Raw genomic sequence first — 12,455 nt, forward strand, 5'->3', positions numbered from 1 at the left:
AGATACCCCAATGATGATTGTGACCAAGTTTGGTTAAATTTGACCCAGTAGTTTCAGAGGAGAAGATTTTTGTAAAAGTTAACAGACGACGCCGGACGACGACAGACGACGGACGCAAAGTGATGAGAAAAGCTAAAAAAGTATTTGACAATGCGCAGCAACATTGAGGTTGACAAAATGTTACACTGGAAATTTTTCATTACCATTTTTCAATTTTACATCCTGGTTTAAAAATGAGTAAAGGAATTGTTCATGAGAAATAAATTCGTTATCTTGGTGTAATCAGGGGTGTACGGAATTTTACACCGTTGTTGAAAATTCATACACCCATTCGGCTGCCCTCAGGGTGTATGAATTTTCAACAACGGTGTAAAATTCTATACACCCCTGATTACACCAAGATAACTAATAGTACGGAAGGAGTCGTTCTATCCTAGAACAATCGGAGAGTGGAACACCTTGCCCAACTCTACTGTTTCCGCCCCGAGTCCTGAATCCTTCAAGGCTCTGCTCCGTCATTAGATTTAAATGCCATGTTTTTAATTGCACCTGTATATATATTAAATTGCACCCATTCTCTTTTTGTTTATCAAATTTCAAAAATATTTCATGCGCTCACTCCAAAATGTGGCAGAATAGTCAACCAGTTGACGGTGGCCGCTTACCGGAAGAAGAGGTTTCTACGACAACGGTAGAAGGTCATTTCGGACACAGATACCCCAGGTGAATTAATAGTCTTTTGGACGAACGGGCAATGGAAATAAGAAATCGAACGGCCACTTTTAAGTCTTGACTTATAAGTAAGGGATATAAATCTAAGATGTTTTCAAGGTGATTGTATTGAGCCTGTATTATTAAATGTAAGACTTAAAGTAAAGTTAATATCCAAAGTTTATATATCTATTTTTTTTGCCAAGGCAAATGATCGCAGAACTCTCTCGGTGTCGATATCCATTTCTCTGTGAACATATATGAGTGCCAACGAAGATAGTCTGTCCTGTACCATGGTTACACAGATATAAGTTTTCAGTCGCTGTAATGCACTAAATGACCTATCAGACCGTAATTCAATTTCAGAATTTTTTTTTGTGAACAAAAATGTGCAAGCAAATGATTTTTTGCGTTAAGGCAGCTACGCGCCTGTTATGTATTACCGTCAATGAAACATGTATTGAAAATGTCCATTCTTTCAAATTACTTGGAATTGACATTGATGAAAATTTAAGCTGGGAGGATCATGTTGATCGTATATGCAAGATTATCTCATCTAAAATATCACTTTTGTTTAAAATTAAAGTATATTTGCCTATACACACAAGACAACTATTTTATAATGCATATATTCTACCATATATAGACTATTGTAGTTCAGTTTAGGGAAATTTATTACAAAAAGATTCAGATAGAATCATAAAACTTCAAAAAAGAGTAGCAAGAATTATACTTGAATGCGATATTTCTGTTCCATCTAATTTTATGCTTTCATCTTTAAAATGGCTATCTTTTACAAAAAGAATAAAATACCAACAATCAATTCTAATGTATAAAATTGTAAATGGACTAACACCTGATTACTTAACAATGCTAAATATTAATGATGTGCAACACCACAACTTACGATCTGTCTCTAATAATGATCTATTTGTTCCAAGACCAAACAAAAATTTTTATAAAAAATCTTTTCATCATTCTGCAACAAAGGTATGGAATAATTTACCACTCAAAATAAAAAATTGTCGAAATGTGGAATTATTTAAGAAACATTTTTATAATCATTTTCTTGAAAATTCTATGCAAGTCGAATAATTTGTTTTCTTTCTTTTATTGTAAGAATAAGAAAATTTAATCAAAACTTTACCAATTATTGCCATTTATTGCCATTTGTATGTTTGAATGATTGAATTGTGTATATACTAGTAATATATATTGTATTTTAATGTATGAATCGAATGTATGAATGTTAACTGTATACATGTATTTTGTTTGAGGGCCTCAATGAAAATTAGACTACTTCTAATTGAGTTACCCTCTTTAAATAAAGAATTTATTATTATTATTATTATTATTATTATTAAATATGTACAGCATGCCTTTTACGATTAAAACTGAACTGTGGTTTTCATGAATTATATATATCAATCAAATAGTGGTGCACAAAAAGTATTATTTTTGGAAAAGGAACACATGAAGAAGGTCTACATTGTTCAGTAGGATATCTTTTTAAGGTACAAATAAATGCCTTGTTGCAATGAGATTATTATAGAAATTTACAGACCCAATAGAGTGAATAATGTAGCCTTCACAGTTATTGCTTGGCAAAAAAAGGAGAATTATTATATTTTAAGATTTTTTGCACTAGTGACAGACAAATTGCGAATGTCATACTTTCTCAGCACTAGTTGGTTTATCTATGTCTGTTAGTACGGACATGCATTTTTTACAAGGACTAATTATTAAATGGAAAAATAATGTTTAAAGTTAATGAAAATGTATCAATCAATTTATTTAAGCTAAGCTTTGCCTTTAAAGTTTATATTTCAAGATGGCATGCATTTACCACAGACATTAAAAAAAAATCTTGAATTTTTGGCAAACATCGTAACTTAAACGTATATGGAAATCGTTGTGAAAACATGAGAATTTTCTTGTGTGCTTTCACTTGCAACCCTGCACACCATGGATTTTACTATTTAAGGACTTAGAAAAAAAAAGTGGGAGTAAATATCAGCAGACTTCCATTAAGAACAGTTTGTGTGATGGTCAAAATTTTTTAAAAGCTATATTTTCATCAGAAAACCGTAAAATAAGTTAATTTCACCTATATTACAGAATTACAAAACTGTTTATGGACATTGACTGAAATAAAGAAAAAATTAAAAGATAAATTATGTGTCATTGAACAGTGAAATCTCCCCAAAAAGTTTTGAGGGGAAAGATCCAAAATCTGGTTCAATGTATACCATTTTACCTGCTTTCAAAGCCATTATGATGTGTAGTTTCAGAGGAGTTAAACATGATAAAAAGGAAACATTTTTAAACCAATAGTAAAGGTATATTTCCTTTAATTACAACAGGTCAAAGATCAATTTATTCATTGGTTGTTGATTGAGTCATGTCCTGGGAAAAATATTTTTGCATACTCAATTGTATAGAGAGGATGAAATGACTGAACATCAAGTGACATAAATTTTAGAAATTTGAATTATTTGTAGATTTTGTCTTGTGATCTTTTTTGACAAGTCAAGTGTCGATTTATCTATTAGTTTTCAAGATAATACACAAAAGCACAAAAAAATTGGTAAAAATTGACATTAAAGAGCATTAATTTCAATATGGGGTTAGCTGACAATCTCTGCCGTTAAACTTATTTGTAGATATTGCCTATCTAAAATTTCTATCTATCTTTTAAAGCTTTTAAGATATTAGACAACGCAAAAAAATGGTAAAGTTCTTCATTAAAGGGCAATAAATCCAATAAGGAGTTCTCTAACAATTTCCGCCATGTTGACTTAAAATTTTGTGTATTTTTTCTTGCTGGTCATTTTTGCTATTTAAGTGTCTATCTATCATAGTTTGCAAGACAATAGGCAAACTGAAAAAAAAAATTGGCAAAATTCACCTTTTAAGGACAATAACTCCAATAAAAGCCGTCTAACAGTGTTGACATAAATGAACTGTCAACAGTATGTAGATTTCAACATTCTGAACATCTGTCAGACTGTTGACTTAAAATTTTGTGTATTTTTTCTTGCTGGTCATTTTTGCTATTTAAGTGTCTATCTATCATAGTTTGCAAGACAATAGGCAAACTGAAAAAAAAAATTGGCAAAATTCACCTTTTAAGGACAATAACTCCAATAAAAGCCGTCTAACAGTGTTGACATAAATGAACTGTCAACAGTATGTAGATTTCAACATTCTGAACATCTGTCAGATTTTTAACCGGATTTTCGAAGGAAAAATCGATTATTGATTTGGGGATGTACTGGGGGGGGGGGGGGTGGGGGGCTTCGAAACAGTGTCCATTCATTAACATGAAAATGCTTTGACGAAATTTTTTATTTTAGATATGTTGTTTCCTGTGACTATATGAAAGTCAAGTTCAATTTTCACGATTTTAGCTTTTCTAGTTGATGAGATATAGCCCTTTCCCAAGAATTTTTGATGTAATACTTATTAATTACTCCATTTTTGTTCAAAGGGAAATAACTCATTTTTTAAAAGATTTTTAAAAGACATTGTATTATTGATAAATGACATTTTGGATTTTTTTTTCTTTTCTTTGGTATATTGTATGAAGAATTTTGTGGTAGGTTTGTTTGTTATTCTGTATAAACTAATTTCTGAATGCTATATATAATTTTTTTTTGATGAAGTGAACTCCTTTAATTAGATAATAATCTATTTTTATTAAAGGATATATTTCATTACATTACATTGTGAAGATAAAGTTGTTGACATTGATAGATAAGTTGCAGATCTATATTAGTTTGTGACAAATGAAAGAAAAAATATTTGGAACTATTTATTATATTTGATAATAATTTGAAAATAGATATACATTGTGTAACATCAAATCTAATTTTAGAGAACTATTTTTAGTGGTTAAATCATATCTAATTTTAGAGAACTATGTTTGCTTTATTAGTTAAATCATTTCTGTTCACAGGGAAATAACTCAAACTTATTCCATGAACCAGTAATGATAACATAAGTATATGGATTCTGTTCAATTAATTTTAGTCATTAGTTGTCAAAATTTCTTTATAACTATTTTTTTTAAGTCAAGTGTGTTATGAAGGTAGATGTCACAGTTGTTATGTGGTATTTTATTTTTGTTGTGTGTGTTAATGTTTAATTTTTACATGATCCTGTTTGGGGGTTCAGATTTGCAAATATCATTTTCATTATTAATTAGATAATAATCTATTTTAAATATTCAATCACAATCCAAATTCAGAGCTGTTTTAAGCTGAAATGTTGTGTCCATACTTGCTCAACTGTTCAGAATTCGACCTCTGCAGGAAAATCCGGTTTGCTGTCACTCGACAGCCTCTTGTCTCTGTTTATAGCAGTTTTCAAGATAATAGACAAGACTTGCATTGTATGTTCTATTTTCGGCCATGTCAGCCATGTTGGTCCACAGACAGGGTCAACAGACACATTGTTTGATAAAGAAATTTCACAATATTGTCTTTTCTTTTATTTTTTATTGTAGCGCCTCTTGGCCATTCATTCACTTCTAGTTTGGAAAACATATTATAATTTAAGGTTAGGTTTACGAGTTTGGCTAGTGTAAGGGTAAGGTAAAGACTTAGTTTTAAAAGTAAGGTTATATTTGGTAAAACCAATTTAGTTCGAGTTCCATCGAGAAATAAAGCCAACTAACCCCTCCCTAATTTATGTTTTGATAATTTGTTGTGTATGCATTTTTTTATTTTTTAGGGAAATTTCATGGTCATTGATATTGATATTCCATATTGTTTCATTATCTAATAGTCCAAGTAGGCGGACCCAGACAGTGCAAGAACAACCTCTCAGATGGTCTAAGCTCCTCTAATTCTTTGTTTTTCCTAAGACAAGCAGTCAACAATGACATTGAATAGTGCAATAACTAAAAAAAAACTTCCTGTTAAAATAAACAGGAGTAAACTCATTCTAAGAACCAAAGGAAAAATTATTATTCATGTTCCAACATTATCCCATAGTATACCAGAAGAATGTACATCACTGCATCTGGAACCAAAGCCAATAAACACTTTAGTAAAAACTCACATTCTCCGTTCCAGTAATTCATTTGATTATCGAAACATTGAATTATCAACTGTTCATGATAAAATATGAGTTTTTACACAAAATAGTAAACTGCATTATTTGTGTTTTTACTGTTTGTGCATCTAAAACTTACCAAGTTGTGCTGCTGCTCCAAGTAATGCATACTTTTCAAAGGTCACCCATTTCTAAAAAATCAAACAACTTATTAAATTATTTGATTGGGATCATTCACATAATCCTTGAACCAATGATGTTTATTTTTGAAATTTTGATTACAAAAACAGCTTTTTTTAAAGATTTTTTCAGTGCCTATATTCCTATAGAAATTGATAAGATTTTGCTTGTTGAAAACAACAGCAGATAGAATGAAACAGTATAACCATTAGTTATCCCAATCTTCACTGGACAAAAGATGTCATAACATCAGTCAAACTTGCTATATTAAGTGAAATTGTGTCTTTTATTGTCCTGCTGTAGTATAACCTTCACATTTTGAACCTCAATAAATCTCTCTTATAAGGTTAGTTTTCTCTGGTTCAAAGGGTGACCTTTATATGCAGGTTTGGCTGTATTTAAAACTAGAGGCTCTAAAGAGCCTGTGTCGCTCACCTTGGTCTATGTGAATATTAAACAAAGGACGCAGATGGATTCATGACAAAATTGTGTTTTGGTGATTGTGACGTGTTTGTACATCTTAATTTACTGAACATTTTTCCTGCTTACAATTATCTCTATCTATAATTAACTTGGCCCAGTAGTTTCAGAGGAGAAGATTTTTGTAAAAGATTACTAAGATTTACGAAAAAATGGTTAAAAATTGACTATAAAGGGCAATAACTCCTAAAGGGGTCAACTGACAATTTCGGTCATGTTGACTTATTTGTAGATCTTACTTTGCCGACATTTATTGTTTTTTACAGTTTATCTGTATCTATAATAATATTCAAGATAATAACCAAAAACAGCAAAATTTCCTTAAAATTACCAATTCAGGGGCAGCAACCCAATAACGGGTTGTCCGATTCATCTGAAAATTTCAGGGCAGATAGATCTTGACCTGATAAACAATTTTACTTCATGTCAGATTTGCTTTAAATGCTTTGGTTTTTGAGTTAAAAGCCAAAAACTGAATTTTACCCCTATGTTCTATTTTTAGCCGTGGCGGCCATCTTGGTTGGTTGACCAGGTCACGCCACACATTTTGAAAACTAGATAACCAAATGATGATTGTGGCCAAGTTTGGTTTAATTTGGCCACGGAGTTTCAGAGGAGAAGATTTTTGTAAAAGATTACTAAGATTTACGAAAAATGGTTAAAAATTGACTATAAAGGGCAATTACTCCTAAAGGGGTCAACTGACCATTTCGGTTATATTGACTTATTTGTAAATCTTACTTTGCTGAACATTATTGCTGTTTACAGTTTATCTCTATCTATAATAATATTCAAGATAATAACCAAAAACAGCAAAATTTCCTTAAAATTACCAATTCAGGGGCAGCAACCCAATAACGGGTTGTCCGATTCATCTGAAAATTTCAGGGCAGATAGATCTTGACCTGATGAACAATTTTACCCCATGTCAGATTTGCTCTTAATGCTTTGGTTTTTGAGTTATAAGCTAAAAACTGAATTTTACCCCTATGTTCTATTTTTAGCCGTGGCGGCCATCTTGGTTGGTTGACCGGGTCACGCCACACATTTTTAAAACTAGATACCCCAATGATGATTGTGGCCAAGTTTGGTTAAATTTGGCCCAGTAGTTTCAGAGGAGAAGATTTTTGTAAAAGTTTACGGACGACGGACGACGGACGACGGACGCAGGACGACGGACGCAGGACGACGGACGCAAAGTGATGAGAAAAGCTCACTTGACCTTTCAGGTCAGGTGAGCTAAAAAACAAGAGTGCACATGCTGAAATGTCTTGCCTGCTTTACTGACCATTTATTTTATGTTAAAATTCTTAAAGATAAAGGTTTTACTACAAGTTTCACATAAACTTAACATTCTAACAGATCCATGACAATGAGGTCAAGGTCAGATAAATCCTGGCAGACAGACATGTACACCTTACAATAATTCCATACACAAAATATAGTTGATCTCTTGCTTATGGTAATTGAAAAACAGACCAAAACACAAAAACTTAACATTGACCAATGAACCATGAAAATGAGGTCAAGGTCAGATGAAACCTGCCAGACTGACATGTACCCCTTACAATCATTCCATACACTAAATATAGTATCTGAGAAACGGACCTAATCACATAACTTCATCCTTAATCACTGATCCATGAAATGAGGTCGAGGTCAGGCGAACCCTGTCTGATGGACATGTAAACATTGCAAGGAACCCATATACCAAATATAGTTATACTATTACTCATAATAAGTGATTCACTTGACATAAAAGATAAACTAGAGGCTCTCAAGAGCCTGTGTCGCTCACCTGTATTTACTGATGCTTTAGAAATCATGTAAAATAAGGTTAAAATCATAATTAATAGTATTAGATATTAGATATTATAATGATATCTAAGATAATAACAAAAAACTGCAAAATTTTTGTAAAATTACTAACTCAGGGGCAGCAACCCTCTTGTCTGATTTGTCTGAAAATTTCAGGGCAGATAAATCTAAATCTGATAAACATTTTTGCCACCTGTCAGATTTGCTCTAAATGCTTTAGTTTCAGAGATATAAACCAAAAACTGCATTTTACCCCCATGTTCTATTTTTAACCAAGTCGGCCATGATGGTTGGAAGGCGGGGTTATCGGACAAATTTTTTAAACTAGATACCCTAATAATGATTATGGCCAAGTATGGTTAAATTTGTCTCAGTAGTTTCAGGGAAGAAGATTTTTGTAAAAGATTACAAAAATTTACGAAAAATTGTTAAAAATTGACTATTAAGGGCAATAACTCCTAAAGGGTTTGACTGACAATTTTGGTCATGACTACTTATTTGTAGATCTTACTTTGCTGAACATTATTGCTGTTTACAGTTTATCTCTATCTATAATAATATTCAAGATAATAACCAAAAACTGCAAAATTTCCTTAAAATTACCAATTCAGGGGCAGCAACCCAACAACAGGTTGTCAGATTTGTCTGAAAATTTCAGGGCAGATAGATCTTGACCTGATAATCAGTTTTACCCTATGTCAGATTTACTCCAAATGCTTTGGTTTCAGAGATATAAGCCAAAATCTACATTTTACCCCTATGTTCTATTTTTAGCCATGGCGGCCATCTTGGTTGGTTGGCGGGGTCATCGGACACATTTTTTAAACTAGATACCCTAATGATGATTGTGGCCAAGTTTTGTTAAATTTTGCCCAGTGGTTTCAGAGGAGAAGATTTTTGTAAAAAGCTAACGACGATGATGATGCCGCCGCCGCTGACGACGGACGACGGACGCCAAGTGATGAGAAAAGCTCACTTGGCCCTTCGGGCCAGGTGAGCTAAAAATGGGAATGTGTCCATGGGACACAGATGATGACCCTGCTTGCATATACCTCATGAACCGTAAAAGTGACGCTACCCAAATTTGTACTTGATCTGAGTTTTGTTGTAATAAGCATTGTGTATAAGTTTCATAACATTTGGTTGAGGCAAACTTAAGTAAGAGAACGGAAACGAAAAATTCAGCAATTTTTCAATTTGTAAAGGGGCATATCTCTAGAATGGTAAAAGTGACGCCACCAAAATACAAACTTGATCTGTGTTTTGTGGTAATAAGCATTGTGTATAAGTTTAATAACATTAGGTTGAGGCAAACTAAAGTTAGAGAACGGAAACCAATTTCGAGACATACGGAGGGACGTACATACAGACAAGGGTAAAACTTAATGCACCCTCCGCTACAGCGGGGGCATGAAAATTTCAAGCAGTCACTGAACCATGAAAATGAGGTCAAGGACCATGGACATATGACAGAAGGAAACTTTATAACTTAAGGTATCTGCATACAAGGTATTAAGCATCCAGGTCTTCTACCTTCTGAAATATAAAGCTTTATACAAATAGTTTACATCGCTGCCACCATAGCCACCACCGGATTGTAATACCTATGTCTCGCATACTGCGATGAAAGTTGCAGGCGAGACAAAAACTGTAGCATGTGTAACAAAGGTTTGGAGAATCTGTTTCAATTTTTAAACAAAAGTGATTAATTTATCTTCATACTTCTACAGCTTATCTCAGTTTATACTGAAAACAGTTTATCTAGAACAGCTATTGAACATGATGGATTACTTATAACAAGACATATGCCAGGTTGGACCTGCGTTGCTGCATGCAATTGATTGAGGTAACATGCATAAAGGAACATAACTTATCATTCCCAGACCAAATATCAAAATCATTCCTTTCAATAGGTGACAAGAAAACTTTGACGAAAATTTTCCTAGTACAATGAGTGTTGTAAAAGGAGTAGGTCCACTAAGACCCCTTTTTGGCCCCAAAATATAGCAGTTTTACAAAATTGTTAAAATGTTAACTTTTAGCTATTTATTGGAAAGAAGAATACTTCTGTTACATAAATATGGGCTGTTTTTGACAATACAATGCACATGTATTGGGTACTAGCATCGTTGAGTCATGCTAAATTACTGAAATCTTCACAATTTGAGCATTTGTGTGAATTTTTAGACGTTTTTTTGTCTGAAATGGAAGTGGCCGCATTTGTGTTCATTCTTAATATTTAAATGTTAGGTTGTATTTGATGATAATACATAACATATATAAAGATTGAGGATGAACACGGACAAAAAACATCTGAAAAGGGACATATTATGGCATATTTGATAGATTTTTAATATTTAAGCTTGAATTTGAGCGTCTTTTAATGACTAAATCAGTCCAAATCTTTCACATAAACTTATTGAATCTAATAAAGTAGACACTTAAGTGTTTAAAAAGTGTCCAAAATCTTTCATCAGATAAACTTGAAGTTTGAGGCCAAAATCGGCCCTTACCGGACCTACTCCTTTCAAACTATCCGCAAACAGGAAGTGGCTACAAGGCAGATTTAAAAATTGTTTACTCCCTACAAATCAACATTATCAAGTTGCAGAGCAAATATTAAATCATTTCCCTTCATAAAAGCCAAGAAAACTGTGACGAAAATTTTCCTTGTACAATGAGTGTTGTAAAATTTCTATCAACAAACAGGAAGCAGCTACACAGCAGATGTAAAAATTTGCTTACTAGCTACAACTCAACATTATGAAGCTGCAGACCAAATATTAAATCATTCCCTTTCATAGAAGCCAAATAAACTTTGACGAAAGTTTTCTTTCGGACAGACGAACAGACAGAGTCCAGAGGTTACTAGAACAGCTTTCGCCTTCAGCGACGCAGGTAAAAATTAGGGATAACTAAATGTATATATATCATACAGCTGTATGAATGTCAGTGGAGGAAGTCTGAGTGACCTGGTAAATCACATTTTTTGGCAGGTATCCATAAATTCTATCATATATCTATATATCCAGCCATCTAGACATCAATGTCCATAATAAAGAAAGTTAACATAACTTACAGCTGTTGGGCTGATGTAATGTAGAAGTATGGCAACCAAACGACCCCATCCAGCACCAATAAGAAGACTTGGTATAAAAAGTCCACTTGGAACAAAAAGACCATATGTCCACAAGGCAAGAAAAAAACACATGGAACAATATAAAATCAATGTGGTTGGTTGGTAGGTCTCTGATATAAAATAAATAAGATAAGTATTATATATACAAATAAAACAATTATTCTTCAAGAAATAGAGAAACTTCAATGCAATTATGTCATAAAAATATTTCTCTCAAAAAGGAATGAAAAAAAAAAAATCTTTTGTTATGTCCCACAAACGATTGTTGTGAATCTCATATACTGGTTTAACAGAAGTTGTCAATGGCGATGCTTTCTCCTATTTTTTAAAATCACAAAGTTAATGTTTTGCAATAAGAAAGCCAAAAAGTCATTCTTTTAAAAAATTATAATGAATTAAGCACATGGGAAAGACATACATGTAATTTAACAAGTTTTTACTAAAGTTACTTTGTAGTTGCTAGCAAGGTATCATTGATGAATAGTGATTCCAATGTGTTCACACTGCTATACAGGCAACATATTAAAATAAGGGCTGTGTTCACACTGCTATACAGGCAACATATTAAAATAAGGGCTGTGTTCACACTGCTATACAGGCAACATATTAAAATAAGGGCTGTGTTCACACTGCTATACAGGCAACATATTAAAATAAGGGCTGTGTTCACACTGCTATACAGGCAACATATTAAAATAAGGGCTGTGTTCACACTGCTATACAGGCAACATATTAAAATAAGGGCTGTGTTCACACCAAACGTCATGACTGTAAACCTGTTTACATTAAGTTTCATGTAATGAACATTACATTTGTTCTCATGTGTACACCGGTTTGAGTTACATGCACATGAGAATTGTTTACACTGTTCTACATGTACACGTAATTTAAATGTACATTACATAGAATTGAAGAAGCAAAAATTGTTGGTGTTTTATTCAAGTATTGAAGTAATAAAATCGTTTGTCCCTCGAAGTAAAATGGTTGGTGCCTTAAGAAAATCACTCTACTGATTGGAGTACTTTGAGAGTTTTAAAAATGTCACGATTACACAAGCTAATGAAGCATA

General features: G+C 32.8%; 1 protein-coding gene across 2 annotated transcripts in view; it reads right to left on the bottom strand.

The window, feature by feature from the left end:
* LOC127709700 (H(+)/Cl(-) exchange transporter 7-like) overlaps positions 1–12,455 on the bottom strand; it is a 63,483-nt gene that overhangs the window by 20,148 nt on the left and 30,880 nt on the right. For both annotated transcript variants that reach the window (XM_052215346.1, XM_052215345.1), the window contains exons 14-15: positions 11,327–11,496; positions 5,909–5,960 (exon numbers count right to left, since the gene is read on the bottom strand). In XM_052215346.1, the coding sequence (XP_052071306.1) occupies positions 5,909–5,960; positions 11,327–11,496 (222 nt within the window). The remainder of the gene's footprint in view (positions 1–5,908; positions 5,961–11,326; positions 11,497–12,455) is intronic.

Source organism: Mytilus californianus, unplaced genomic scaffold, assembly GCF_021869535.1.
Source record: "Mytilus californianus isolate M0D057914Y unplaced genomic scaffold, xbMytCali1.0.p SCAF_7, whole genome shotgun sequence".
NCBI classification, from domain to species: Eukaryota; Metazoa; Mollusca; class Bivalvia; order Mytilida; family Mytilidae; genus Mytilus; species Mytilus californianus.